This window comes from Hibiscus syriacus, unplaced genomic scaffold (genome assembly GCF_006381635.1).
Source record: "Hibiscus syriacus cultivar Baekdansim isolate YM2019G1 unplaced genomic scaffold, ASM638163v2 tig00112989_pilon, whole genome shotgun sequence".
Taxonomy (NCBI): domain Eukaryota; kingdom Viridiplantae; phylum Streptophyta; class Magnoliopsida; order Malvales; family Malvaceae; genus Hibiscus; species Hibiscus syriacus.
The window spans coordinates 162,353-177,428 of NW_024063433.1; the positions used below are offsets into that span (position 1 = coordinate 162,353).

The 15,076-nt window shown below is 36.5% G+C and overlaps 2 protein-coding genes and 1 pseudogene across 4 annotated transcripts; 2 read left to right on the top strand and 1 right to left on the bottom strand.

The window, feature by feature from the left end:
• Window positions 1–387: 387 nt before the first annotated feature.
• Window positions 388–4,168, top strand: LOC120185171 (probably inactive leucine-rich repeat receptor-like protein kinase At5g48380). Of its 3 annotated transcripts, none has more exons than XM_039189463.1 (4): window positions 388–699; window positions 1,008–1,963; window positions 2,072–3,104; window positions 3,822–4,168. In XM_039189463.1, exons 2-3 carry the CDS (start codon window positions 1,124–1,126, stop codon window positions 3,086–3,088), a joined length of 1,857 nt encoding a protein of 618 aa, XP_039045394.1. In that variant the 5' UTR covers window positions 388–699; window positions 1,008–1,123; the 3' UTR covers window positions 3,089–3,104; window positions 3,822–4,168. The 3 variants fall into 3 exon arrangements, with proteins under 3 accessions (XP_039045394.1, XP_039045395.1, XP_039045393.1); XM_039189464.1 differs by having other exon boundaries at window positions 3,881–4,168; XM_039189462.1 differs by lacking the exon at window positions 3,822–4,168 and having other exon boundaries at window positions 389–699; window positions 2,072–3,414.
• A 3,971-nt stretch (window positions 4,169–8,139) lies between these two features.
• LOC120185173 lies at window positions 8,140–10,582 on the top strand (annotated as a pseudogene).
• Window positions 10,583–10,747: 165 nt separating this feature from the next.
• Window positions 10,748–15,076, bottom strand: LOC120185169 (formin-like protein 1). The gene is made up of 4 exons (XM_039189460.1): window positions 12,979–15,076; window positions 12,656–12,855; window positions 12,094–12,338; window positions 10,748–11,794 (listed from the first exon to the last, which is right to left on the bottom strand). The coding sequence occupies exons 1-4, from the start codon at window positions 14,985–14,987 to the stop codon at window positions 10,955–10,957; spliced, it is 3,294 nt and encodes a 1,097-aa protein (XP_039045391.1). The 5' UTR covers window positions 14,988–15,076; the 3' UTR covers window positions 10,748–10,954.

Sequence of the window (15,076 nt, forward strand, 5' to 3'; positions counted from 1 at the left end):
ACCACCAGTCGTTGCGATTTTGACTATCACAACGAATTTGGAATAAATCGCAACGCGAACTTCGACAATCGCAACTTAAACTTTCAATGAAAAATCAACGTATTATCAAATGATAAACGAAAAATAAGATAACCAAATCATAATAGAAAAAGAATTACTCTATAGAGGTTTTATTCTAAAATTTGTATGGCTGTTGACCGCTTAATGGGATTATACAAATGGTCGGCCACCAAATTGAAAATTTGGCCAAAGTCGGATGGTCATTACAACAATCATTTTTTAACTCTCTGTACAATTTTCACTGCTCCTTTTTCCTTTGTTATTTATGGAATAATTTTTAAGCAAAAATATCTTTCAACGGAAAGCAAGTCAAGCAAAGAGCACTAAAATGTCTTTGCCCCATCTTGGAGACTAGTCGTCTCCATAGCTCGGATAAAAGAAAACAACTCAAGCTGGTCTTTCCTTCATTTCTCTCTCTTTTTTTTACCTATTATTTTTTGTTTTCTTGTCTTGAATTATGCTTTTGACTATTCAAACCATGATGTTGAATTTGCCTTATTTTTCTCTTTTTCATATATGAAGTATTGAGGTCTCCTCTCTTAGTTTCTCCGTGGAAAAGAGGGATGCTTCCTTGTAGTTTCCAGAGTACCCTTTTGGCTGTTCTTGGATCTTCTTCGGTTGATATTTGAGAAATCAGAGGTGGTTCTTTGAATTTTGGTAACAAAGCTTCATCCTGCTTTAATTTCCCTTTCTGGGTCTTGTTGATATTTGATAAATCAGAATCTAGGTCAAGTGGTCAACTTCACCCGGTTTGCTTAATTTTTGTCTGTGTAAAAGTTTCTAGTTTTGTGTTAGTCCTTGTGAATTTGATGGTTTATCAGCTGAACTATGTTATCTATGCTCTTTCCTTTTTTATAGCTTTTATTCTTGGTGTTTTTGGATAATTACGAAAGGTGAGTTCGATCTTATTTCCTCTCTTTTTTTTCTTTTCTTTTTACTTGTTTCAGGTGTAAATTTTGAACCATGGTTTAGAAGATTTGGCGCTTTAAACTGTTATTAGCTGTACAAATTTCCTTCAGGAATCCACCATTTCAGTTTTGATTTGCGGGGCTTATTCATAATCATGGTGTTGCATACCCGAGTTTGTGCTGTTTCTGTCAGCGTTTTAGTGTGGTTATTGCTTGGCTGTAGTTTGAGGCACGCGTCTCAAGACGATATTGATTGTTTGAAGAGCATCAAAGATTCACTTGAGGACCCCTTCGGTTACTTAAATTCCACATGGAATTTCAACAACAACACTGAAGGGTTTATTTGTAGATTTACCGGGATTGATTGTTGGCACCCGGATGAGAATAGGGTCATAAATATCAAGCTTTCCGACATGGGACTTAAGGGTGTGTTCCCTCGAGGAATTGAGAAATGCAAAAGTATGACAGGCTTAGATCTTTCGAGCAACAGTCTCTATGGAAGTATTCCATCTAATATTTCTGATCTTATCTATTTTGTCACTACACTTGATCTCTCATCTAATAATTTCTCTGGAGAGATTCCACCAGCCCTCGCAAATTGTAGCTTCTTAAACCTTTTGAAGCTCGACAACAACAGATTGACGGGCTCAATTCCTCCAGTTCTCACTTTGCTGAATAGGATGAAAACGTTTAGTGTGTCTAATAATCTCTTGTCAGGTCCGATCCCATCTTTTAATGATACAATAACAGCAGAGGATTTTGCACATAATCCTGGACTGTGTGGGAAGCCTCTGGATCTTTGTCGGTCAACTTCAGGAGGCCCTAAAACTGGAATTATTGCCGGGGCTGCTGTTGGTGGGGTGACAGTTGCTGCAATAGGTGTGGCTATTGGTATGTTCTTCTATTACCGTAGAATGGTTGCCATGAGGAAGAAGGATGATGATCCAGATGGAAACAAATGGGCAAAGAGCTTAAAGGGAGAAAAAGGCATTAAGGCAAGCTACTTTAATATCGCAATATCAGATTTGAGCTAACACCAAGCTTTTATTTTTCTCTTTATTGTTTTTCGTATGTGACGTACTTATAAGGTAATGTTATTTCAGGTTTCCTTGTTTGAAAAGGGAGTTTCCAAGATGAAACTAAATGATCTTATGAAGGCCACTAATAATTTCAACAAAAGAAATATCATCGGATCAGGAAGAACAGGGACTATGTACAAAGGAGTCCTTGAAGATGGAACCGCACTTATGATTAAGAGGTTACAAGATTCTCAACACTCTGACAAAGAATTTTCATCTGAGATGGCTACTCTGGGAAATGTGAAACACCATAACTTAGTTCCCCTTCTAGGTTTCTGCATGGCAAAAAAGGAGAGGCTTATAGTATACAGATATATGGCAAATGGTACTCTCAATGATAATTTGCATCCTACAGATGATGCTAAAAAGCCTATGGTGTGGTCCTTAAGGCTTAAAATTGGTATAGGGTCTGCCAAAGGATTTGCATGGCTCCACCACAACTGCAATCCTCGTATAATTCATCGAAATATAAGTTCTAAGTGTATCTTACTGGATGCAGATTTTGAGCCCAAAATATCCGATTTTGGTCTTGCTAGGCTGATGAACCCAATTGATACACATTTGAGCACCTTTGTGAATGGTGAGTTTGGAGATTTAGGTTATGTTGCCCCTGAATATGGCAGAACTCTACTGGCCACACCAAAAGGAGATGTCTACAGCTTTGGAGTTGTCCTTCTTGAGTTGGTGACTGGTGAAAAACCTACCCATGTATCCAAAGCTCCTGAGAACTTCAAGGGAAGTCTGGTTGAATGGATTATGCAGCTATCAAATGATGGAAAACTTCAAGATGCTATTGACACAACCTTGGTTGGCAAGGGTGTTGATAATGAACTTTTCCAATTTCTTAAAGTTGCATGTAACTGTGTATTGCCACCTCCCAAGGAGAGGCCTACCATGTTTGAAGTATACCAGTTTTTAAGAGCTATTGGGGAGCGTTACCATTTTACCACCGAGGATGAAATTTTGATGCCTTCAGATACTGGTGATGTTGATTATTTAGAGGAACTTATTGTTGCTCGAGATGTCAACGAGAGTCTGTGAAGCGATATGGGATATGGTGAGTATTGTATCTTAGCTTAGTGCATGTGGAAGTATTTTTTTCTTGTGCATGTTTAAATAAAGGTTGAAGTTACATGTATGAAGCTTTACTTACTATTTCAACTTTATGCATTCAGTACTCAATGTAATTGTATCGGTTACATTTTTAAGCATCCACATTAGGTTTTGGTGTCTTTTATTTCATAGTAGAATCCTTCACTAATGTCCTGGAGGAAAAGCTTTAGATTTGTTAGTATCGTAGGTTATCTTTCCAGGCTTTCTCCCTAAACGATCATGTATGTAGAACTATTATTTTCGCACCGGTTGAAGCCACATGTGATGTAAGTAAGATCACTTTATAATTGTGGGATTTGTTTTCCTTATAGATTAATGTGATAATTGCCGAATGATAAGATGTAGGTCGAGTGATTGCTGTCTGTAACATAAACTAGAGATCTTATAGTTGTGACTTGTGAGGGTTCCAGTCATTTGTCTTTTTGATCGATGAATTGTGTAATTCACTGCTGTTTATTGTTTGCACTTTCTGGATTATGAATCTTAATTTGGCATACGCTACTAGTAGCAGAACTGTCGCATGCACGGTTGGGAATCATCGTGCACCCTCATGAATGCTATCATGTTTCAATCGAATAACTATCAAAAAAGACATCTAGATCCATGCTGTTTTCTTTATGCTGGATTTTGCTGCCTAACTTCCTACTTTTTCATTTACTAGAATTTATGCCAAGAGAAAGTGGACTTTTAACTTTCTGGTCTGGGATTTATGCCAATTAGGCATCCATGTGACGTCGAGGTGGCATGTTCCATTGAGTGTCATTGATGCTTGATGAAATGGAAGGGGATTTGGAGCATTTTTCAAGGGTCACAATCCAAAATCTCAGTTTTAAAGTTGTCTGATGCAAATGAAAGTATTGCTTAAGGGTTGCGAATGATGTGTGTGTGTGGCATATTTTACTTCGTAGATGTCAAAAGATTTTAGTGACTTTTTTGGTATTTTTCCTTTAGTGGAGAGCTATAATGCATTAGTAGATGATGTATATTTCCATCATCTTCCATATTTAATGCTTGATACCCCTCAAAACTGTTTTGAGTTGTATATATCATGCCCAATTGCCATATGGCTTTGTTTGTCTAAACTCTAAACATAATTTAATGCATTAATAACGGACGTGACATGATATAATCACAGTTTTAGTCCTCAAAATTTACTTATTCTAGCAAATTAGCTTTAATTTGAAATAGTTCAATAAATCTTCAATATTTTTTTAAAAAAATTATCAATTTGATTCTCATAAAAGACCGTATAAAGAACAAAACATGGCGGATATCTCTTCTTTCCAAACCGACCACATGGGTGGTTGATTTTAAACAGGCAACACTTGTCCCTGAAATGATGTATGATAAACCATTGTTGAATCTCACATTTGCAGACATCTTGTCTGCAACTTCAAATTTCAATATAGGTGCCCTAGTATTGGAAGGGAAATTCGGGCACGCTTATAGAGGATTTCTGCCTGGTGGGATCCATGTAGCTGTTAAAGTCTTGGTTCATTGATCAACATTGGCCGATCATGAAGTTGCGTGAGAGCTCGAGTTTCTTGGTAGAATCAGCCACCCGAATATTGTCCCATTAATTGGATATTGCTTGACTGGGGATCAAAGGATTGCCATTTATGATTACATGGAGAATGGGAGCTTGCAGGATTTGTTACATGACATGCCACTTGATGAATAAGACAACAGTGGGCTATCAACATTAACAACCTGGGGTCGGTCTATTTCCACCAAGTAAACGGTCAAATCTAGGCTCCAATTTGATAGAAAGTATAAGTTTAGGGACTAAAATTATTATTATATCATGTCATATCTCTATTTTCATTAAGTAAACTGTCAAGCCTAACCACAAATAACTAAAATAAAAGTAAAACTCGGTCTGAATTAGTTGGTCAATAGATTGGATACTTATGATTAATTAAAAAAAACAAAAATGAACATATGTTAAGTATGATTTTGAATAATAAATAAATAGTTGATTAAAATATAAATATGAAAATAAATTGGTGACCAAATAGAGAGTTTACCCTAAAAGTTAATAAGATGCTAACCTGGTCAAAGCTCAATAGTTGGTTACAATAATAAGGGGCAGTTATGTTGTACGATAACTTTAATATACGGTTAAGAAAATGTATTATCGGAAATATTATTTTTTAATATTTCTGGTAAAACGTTACCTAAAACATTATTATTTTTTTACTTAAAATGTTATTTTTGCTAACTAATTTCTGGTAGAACCTAATATTAACATTTTCGGTAGAAAAAATAATATTTTATGTAATACTGAAAATGTTAAACATTTTAGGTAGCGCCCAATATTAACATTTTAGGTAGAAAAAATTAATGTTTTAGGTAGTGCTTTACCTGAAATGTTAAAAAAATAATAATAATTCCAGTAACGTCTTTCCTTAGCCGTATATTAAGGATTCGTACCTGAGACATCCCAATAATAAGAGTTTTAAGCATAGACAAAGTAGGACCTTCATCAAATAAGCCTTATTTTTATATAGGATGATACCGTCACGCTCGATAAGCACGGATAATCACTATTAATGATAAGTATTATTAAATTAATTTATAAAACGTTAAATTACAAAGTATTGAACGTATAATTGTAAATTAGTTAAAATCTAAATGTAATTTAATTAAAATACATTATTTATAAATCATTAGTTTTTAGCATAAACTATATCATTGACCATCTAACTATTTACTCATTTTACTTTAACCACCGACTTTTCAACTATGTTAATCGGGTAACCTAATTATTTAAATCTTGTCAATCAAGCCACTTGCCATTGAATATTAACGGAAGAGATGACGTGGCAGATAATAAAATTTGTATAATTATACATTTAGTCCTTATTACTTACACATTATATTAATTTGGTCCTAACTTTTATTTAATTCAATAAATTTAATCCTCAATTAGATGGTGACATGTGTCACTGTGTGATTGGATTTTTTTAATATTTTTATTTAATAAAATTTTCATCCAATTAAATGGTGGCACATGTCACCAATTGAAATGAATGAAAAATAAATTAAATCAATAATTGTTGTTAGTGGGGTTTGAACCTAGAATGCAATCCAAAAAATTAAATGCTCTAACCACTAAAATAAACTAATAAATTTGTCTAGTATACAGAACATAATCTATATAATTTATAATATAGTTAATGGTAATAAATGACCTTATAAAGACTCAAACATTAAATAATTGAATAGTATGAAAATATAAAAAATATATAAACAAATATTATAATTATGAATAAATGAATATATTTTATTTATATTTTAAATCACATGCACGAACCAACTTACCTTAGTAGTTAAAGGAATTGTGGTTCCTAGAGGTTGTGGGTTTGAGCACCAGCGACTACAAGGGTGATTGAACATTCATTGTCAAATGGTTGAGAGTATTTAAAACATATACTACTTTATAATCACCTTTAGCTTAATAAAAAATCTCATTTAATGCAAAAAATAAAATAAAAGTGAATTGAATATGTTATAATTGAAATGTATCATTTTATATATTTTAAATTAATAAATTATCTTCATTATTCTAATTTTGTTGAACTGAAATGTATCATATCTTATATTTTAAAGTATTATTACGTCGATCAGATTCTAATCTTATTTAACAACTCTATATTAAATAGACTAATTCAGTAAAATCAAGTTTCCCCTAAAATTTTCTTCAAATATATAATGAATAAATAATAAAATATAAAATTCTTACTCTAACTGGTATATAAACAAGTCAGTGCATAAGTTAAAATGTTTACTACGATAAGCCCTCAACTATCAAGAAAATTCTAAGTCAACGAAACTCTTCGTTATATTTCAATTATAATACATTAACCTTATTTTTATTTTTCATTAAAATGATTTAAAATATAAATATAATACATTCACATATTAATCGACTATAATATTTGTGTGTGTGTATATATCATATTATCATATTATTCAATTATTTCATGTTAGAGTTCTTATTAGGTCATTTTCCCTTTTCTTATTGCCACTAACTATATATATTATGTCGTGATATGTATATCATTTGAATGTTGTAGCCCAGTGGTTGGATTGTTTGCTTCCTCTTTTCACGTTGTGGGTTCAAACCTTACCAACAACAATTATTAATTCAATTTATTTTTAATTCGTTCAATTGGTGACACGTGACACCATTTTATTGGATGAAAAATTTATTGAATTTAATAAAAATAAAAAAAAATCTAATCATATAGTGACACATGTCACCATTTGATTAAGGATTAAATTTATTGAATTAATTAAAAGTTATGATCAAATTAATAGAGTGTGTAAGTAATGAGGATTAAATGTGTAACTATACAAATTTTATTAACTGTCACGTCACGTCATCTCCCTTGTTAATATTTAACAGCAGGTGGCTTGATTGACAAGATTTAAATAGTTAGGTGATCCGGTTGACAAAATTGAAAAATCGATAGTTAAAGTTAAAATGGTAAATAGTTAGGTGGTCAATGGCATAGTTTACCCTAAAAACTAATGTTTTATAAATATTGTATTGCATTTAGATTTTTAACTAATTTATAATTATACGTTTAGTATTTTATAATTTTACATTTTATAAATTAATTTAATAGTGCTCATTGTTAATGGTGCTCATGTGAGTTGCAAATTTACGAGACTATGAGCTAATATTAATTCAATAGTTACCTTTTGAATTTATATTTAATTGTTATCTTAAATTTTAAATTATATCTTATTAATCATGAAACTTAGATTTATTATAATATTCTAAGATCAAATAACAATTATAGTTTAGGGATAAAAATGAAATATTCAAAATTTAAGATCACTTTAGAGAGAGAGTCATAGTTTAGGGATGCAATTGAAATGTTTAAAAATTTGTTATCTAATTATGAATGAGAGCCCTAGTTTGAGGGCATAGAATGAAAATAACTCTAAAAAGAACAAGAAGTCAACAACCCCAACCCTGAAATTGAAATTGAAATTCCTTCAAACCATCAAAATTCTGATCAACCCTTGTGTGCAGGGATCACCTGAAAAAACATCCCAAATTTCCCAATGGATTTCAATTGTTCATCTCCTAAAACCATCCCAGTTTTTTCGACTTTTTCCTCTCCCTTTGACAGTTCTACTCCAGATTCCACATCGACCGGGAACAGGAAGCCTATAAGCCTATGGCCCGGAATGTACCATTCACCGGTGACCAATGCTTTATGGGAAGCAAGGTCCAAGATATTCGAGCGGCTCCTTGACCCACCAAAAGATGCGCCCCCACAGAGTGAGTTGCTCACAAGAACTCCCTCTCAAAGCAGGACCAGCATCTTTTATAACTTGTCATCGGATTATATCTTGAGAGAACAGTATAGGGATCCATGGAATGAAGTTAGAATTGGGAAATTGCTTGAAGACCTTGATGCTTTAGCTGGGACTATCTCTGTCAAGGTTTCATTTAACAAAATTCATTCTTTTTTGCTTGATAAAATCTGGGTTTTAGACCCTTTTTTGGATGGCTAAAGTTTTTTTGTTTGTTTGTGAAATTAGCATTGTTCAGATGATGATAGCACAACAAGGCCTCTCTTGCTGGTAACAGCTGCTGTTGACAAGATTGTTTTGAAGAAGGCTATTAGTGTTGACATTGATCTGAAAATTGTTGGTTCTGTCATATGGGTTGGGACATCATCAATTGAGATTCAACTAGAAGTCATTCAATCCAAAAATGGTGCTTTTGTAATTTATGATTTTTTTGTTCACTTCATTTATCTTTTGCCATGGGTTTTTATGGATTCCATTTTTATTTCTGGTTCATTTACATACTGCACAATTAGGAGAAGCATGTTGTTCTTTCTTGTTTTGTACAATTTTGACTCTTGTGATGATCAATTTTTTTTACATGAATGATACTTTGCCAATACTCAGATACTACATCGAACTGACAATGTTTGATAGTGTTGGTAATGGCACTGAAGTTCCAAAACTTACACACAGATCGCTTATATTTCTCATTTATGGATATATCAGATTGAAGTTTGGCCATGTTGATATAGACTTTAATTGGATAATGTGATTTCATGCAGAAAACTCAGACGGCTCTGATTCAGTTGCTCTAACAGCTAACTTCATCTTTGTGGCCCGTGACTCTAAGACAGGGAAAGCTGCTGTTATTAACCGGCTTTCACCAGAAACCGAACGCGAGAAGTTTCTTTTTGAAGAAGCTGAAGCTAGAAGCAAATTGAGGAAAAAGAAAAGAGTAGGTAGAAGAGAATTTGATAATGAGGAGATAAAGAAAGAGACTGGAAGTGCTTTTGGCTGAGGGCCGAATCTTCTGTGATATGCCTGCTTTAGCAGATAGAGACAGCATTCTTTTAAGGGATACCCGTCTTGAAAATGCTTTGATCTGCCAACCACAGCAGAGGAACATCCATGGTCGAATTTTCGGAGGTTTCTTAATGCATCGAGCCTTTGAGTTAGCTTTCTCAACAGCTTATGCCTTTGCTGGATTAGTGCCTTGCTTTTTAGAAGTTGATCATGTTGATTTCTTAAGGCCTGTAAGTACCTTTCTGCTTTCTATGGAGCTTTTAGCATTAACTTAATTGTGTCTCGGATAGAGAGAGATCGAGATCCAGAACCATTTATGGAAGGGCCGAACAGCTAAACATGTCTATGCAAAGCAACAGACGTGACTCATTTCTTCTTCTTTGCCTTCCATGCTAGGTGTTATTCAATATAAGTGTCTTTCCAGCACCTTTGATTGCAATTGTGCTTCAAATTAGGTCTATCTTTAGTTCATTAACTGTCAATTTTATATGAAAGATATGGGATTGCTATCCGTTCATCTTTCGGGGAACTTTTATAACTTAAGCAAAGAAAACGTGTGTTTCGAGCAGGTTGATGTAGGCGACTTCCTTCGGTTGACATCATGCGTTTTGTACACTGAACTCGAGAATCCAGATCAACCTTTAATTAACGTCGAAGTTGTTGCTCATGTTACGAGGCCTGAGATTAGATCTAGTGAGGTAAAACCCTTTAGAATGCACTATTATAGAACAGAAGGCTTCTACGTGCTTGATTCTGTGTTTTACTAATTTATTAGATCAGATGGTTACTTATATATTATAACTTTCTGTAAATGTATGCATGAAGCAGGTATCAAATACATTTCATTTCTCATTCACTGTCCGGCCGGAGGCAAAGGCCGAAAAGACCGGATTTAAGATTCGAAAAGTAGTTCCTGCGACAGAGGAAGAAGCGCGTCGTATTCTAGAACGCATGGATGCTGACATGCTGAGACAATAGAACCAGTGAAGCAAAGGCGATTAACACCACTTTCTAATATAAGCAATATGATGGTATTAGTCTAATTTTAAAATAATATTTTAAATAAATTATTGTGGCCTGCTATGAATTTAAAGGCATGAATCTGATGAATGTAACATTCTCCTTTAAGAATCATATTATTATTACATGTTCACCAAAATTCTCAACTATAATGCCTATTTAGGTGAACAGTTCAGAGTTCAATACACATCTTTACTTGCAAGATATCAAAGACTGCCTTATTTTTTCCCAAGAAAATTCCTCTAGTATATTATATGATATATATATAGAACAAAACTGTTCCAAAATTATTGTTCATGGATTTATACAGATATAAAAATAAGAATATAAATAAGTAAATTACAGCGACCTTGTATTGCAGACCAGGAGATACAAGCTTCAATCAAAACCCAAACCACCCAGTTTTGGCAGCTTCTATTTTACAGCTTCAGCAAACGACTAAGGTGATGCAGTCTCATCATCGGAACCAGAACCATAAAGCGATCTCCTCTGAAGAAAAGCTTGGGACATCATTGGATTCACCGGAACTGGAAACACTGGTTGCATCATTGGATTCACCGGAACTGGGAATTTATGGGCAGAACTAACAATGGTTCGTTCATTTATCATACCGACTTCCTTGCAGACTCGTTCAAGAACTGTAAGGAAATCCCTCACCACCATAAAGATCCTAAATGGGTGGGCTTCTTCCTTTGTAGAGTTCCCATGGAAATACTCCGTGATCTCCTTCACTAGCGATAGTGCCACGCTTTCATGGGCTCGAACCCTTATAATCTCTTCCTCCGCCACTTTCATAAACCTGTTCATCGATTCTGAGAATCTCTCTTTGCTCTCGCCTGACCCCATTGTTTCATTTAATCTTAGAACGTCGCTGATGTTTTTGATGCCTCTAGAAAGCTTCAAGACATCACTGTTAAGTACCTCGGAATCCATTGCAGCAGCTTTCTTCACATTGGTGAGCTCTGAACCGAGACTAGAAACAACTTGTAAACCGAGCTTCCGACAACGAGCATCTTCATTTGATGTGGAGTTTTCTGTTTGGTCATTAGCATTTGAAAGACGAGCTCCCTCGGTTCTTATGATTTCTTGTACAACAAAATGCAAGAGTGTGGTCTTCCCATCCGCACCCTTGACATCAACAAGCTTAAGGAGTGTATCAAGTTTAAAGGCATGGGCATCACCACGATTTGTCCCAACGTTCATGCGGTTTCCAGTCTTGAGCACAGCCTCTAGAAGTTTAAAAAACATCCTACTGGTTCTCAATTCCTCGCAGGCAGCCTGTGAAAAGGAAAAACCATTGAGATACCGCTGAAGATAATCGATCTTACTATTTTAATGGTTACTATAGTAAACATATTAGTCATTCCTGTGATAAAAGATTGTTAATAGTCAAAAGGATAGCAGTAATGTTAGGTACAGAAAAATTCTATACCACAATGAAGGATATGTTAGGTGAATGAGTATTCACATTTTAATACAGGAAGAAACAACCGATCAACAATAGCAGAAAGAAAATATGCAGGAGAAAGAAAGTAAGGAAATGTGAAAGCCAGACAGACGGAGTCGTGTTAAATTACCTCTAGAGTTTCAAAAGACTTTTTAAGGTATTCAACTTCAGTCTCAAAGTTAGCTATGTAGAGCATTGCATCCACCCTTTTAAATGCAAAGGGTATATCAAGAACTGTTTTTAAAAATTTCTCGGCAGGACCAAGTTTGACTGGTGAATCATCTTTGTAGTCCTTCAATTTACGTTCCTCCTCCTTCGTTGGAGCCATTTTCAATAAACTTTCAAGAAGTTCAGTGCCAAGTGTATCTGCACTCCCTGTATCACCATAAATGTGAATTTTAGTGCCCATATCTGACAACTCCAAAGATAGAAAATCGTATGACTGGTCATGACAAGGATATTAAAGCTCAACTGAGATCATTTATAGGCAAGGCAAATTCAAGGAACAAAACCGCTAAAATCAGTGACAACTTCAGCAGAAAACGCTCATTAAGTAAAGCTCAAGGGACAAAAGTACAAATAAATATGATCATCACCATATCCAGCAGCTTAATGACCTTTGTGCAAATTATGGACATTTTAAGTCTTTAATATCAACAAAACTTGAACCATAATTGCAACAATTTTATTACCTTCTAAAAGGGCTTCACAAACTTCCTCGACAGTCACATTGAGTGCCCTTAACAAAATTGCAATGTTTTGCGCCTTTTTGGGATCCAACACTCTGTTATCTTGGTTTGGTGATGGAAGAACAGAACGTGGAGTGGCTTGGTTTGGTTTCGTAGTCGGTGTATTTGCGACAAATAGTGTTTCAATCATCTCCTCATTCAACCTGCAGAAACCAAACTCTTACAAATTATTCAAGAAAGACGTAAGACTCGCACCAAAAAACTTGATCTAAAAGAACTATATAAGATCTCCAAAGTATACAGATAAGTAGAGGTTGAAATCATACTTAAATGAGCTCGATCTGAGGTGATCCCACACCATTTCGCGATCGGAGCTGGCTCGTACTTTGTCCCAGTGTAAAGGCTTTAACTTGGGTTTTGAAGCTTCCTCCGCCTCCCCATCCTCCACTGCCTCAGACTCGGACCTAGTAGGCAAGTCGTCTTGAGTAATACTAATTGGGTTTTGCATCATAAACGGCATCGAAGGAGGTGTAAGAGGAGGCGGTCTCGATATTTGTTTAGCAAAAGATACAGATGAAAGTGGTTTCTCCCAGAGCCTTCGTTGCTTTGGAGGAGGAGGAGGTGGCGGCGGTGGTGGAGTCAACATAGGCTTCTCTGAAGCTCCGCTAACTCTTACAGGAGATGCATCAGGACCGTTCTCCAGATCTCTTCCTCGTGATGAAGAAGCTGAAGATGAGAAAGAAGAACTCCTATTGTAATCCCAAAAAGCAACCACCAATGGCGACTTCTCTGAGTTTTTCTCGAAAACTTCGTCAGATGATGATGAAGCCGATGATAGTAGAGGAGACCGCTCATTCTCATCCAACGCTCTTTTTGGTGATGTAGAGGCTGATGACAGTGAAGGAGACCTAACAATTGGATTCAAATCGTTAACCATTCTCTCAGGTGAAGTAGAAGCGGAACCAACTGATGGCGACCTGGTTTGGTTTCGACCCAGATCATTAACGGGAGATTCTTTGGCCGGTGAACTACTAGCAGCTGAAGCTGAAACCAATGAAGTCCCCATATTTCGAACCAAATGCTTGAAATTTCTAATCGATGCATCTAGTTTCTCTATCAACGCTCTATTTGGAGTACTAGTCGAAGACAGCGAAGGTGACCCAATGTTCCGATCGGGGACAACATATGAATCTGGGTTCTGGATGAACATCGGAGACAACGAGGGAGATTGGATGTTTCGATTATTTGATTCTTCCCCGTTTGGTGATGTTGAAGTTAAAGACAGCGAGGGAGATCGTACATTTCCATTGGAAGCATTGGAAACTCGAGGCGAATCAGCTGAAACCCTCGCCGGAGCGAAAGAAGGTTGAACGTGAACGAGTTCAGGAGATTTCGGGTTGGATCTTACTGGACTCGCACTAACCGGCGGAGATATACTGAGTGATTTAGACCTGGCGGGTGAACTTGAACTCGAAGATGAACTCGACGAAGTACTACTAGTCTCGATGCTTTTTACAGCAATCGCCGCAAATGCTCTTCTTGACCTGGATCCGTTCCCACTAGGACTATCTCGACCGCCGGAAGATCCTCTCGGTGAATAAAAATGCTCCTCTTCGTCTTCTTCAGTAACCGACTGAACGTCACCGGCTCGGAAGTTCCGACCGGTGCTCTGTCGAGACAACGGCGGCAACGGCTGGAGCTCCGGAGAGTCCATTTTTCTAGGATCAAATCTAGCATTAGCCGGCGAATTATTGGATCCACCACCGTCGACTCCGCCTCGTGAATTCACCAACGTACCCAAATAAAGCAATTCGGAACTGGTGGTGGAAGTCGTCCTCAGCTTACCAGCAAGAACATTGTTGGGGTACAACCTACTGCTATTATTGGATGTCAAGGTCTTGTTATCGTCGACAGAGCCACGTTTCTGCTTGCGGCGGTGGCGGTAGTAGAAGAAGAGGAGTAAGGCAGCGACGAGGGAGGCGGCAACGACGCCGAGGATGAAGATGATGTGAGAGTTGTGGGTGGGAGAAGAAGCGTGGGGGAGAGTGAGGGAGGAAATGTTGGCGGGGAAAGAAGCGAAAGCGGAAGGGGAAGGAGGAGGGGGAGAGTAAGGAAAAGAAGGGAAGAAAGGAGAGTCGGGAGGAGGAGAAGAAGAAGAAGAAGAAGAGAAAGGGTATTTGGAAGAAGGAGGGGAAGGAGATGGAGGCAGAGGGGTGGATCCGACGGGGACGAAGGGTTGATGGAGGATCCTACGGCTGTGAATGTGAAGTGATTGACATGGCAGAAACAGCAAGGAGAAGAAGAAGAAGAAGAAGAAGAAGGGGGACGGAGGCATTGTGAGTTTTGCTGGGGAAGAGAAGATGATATTTGTTGTGGGGACTAATATTTTTCTTTTGTTTTTGCGAGAGGAAAAGGGGAGGAGCA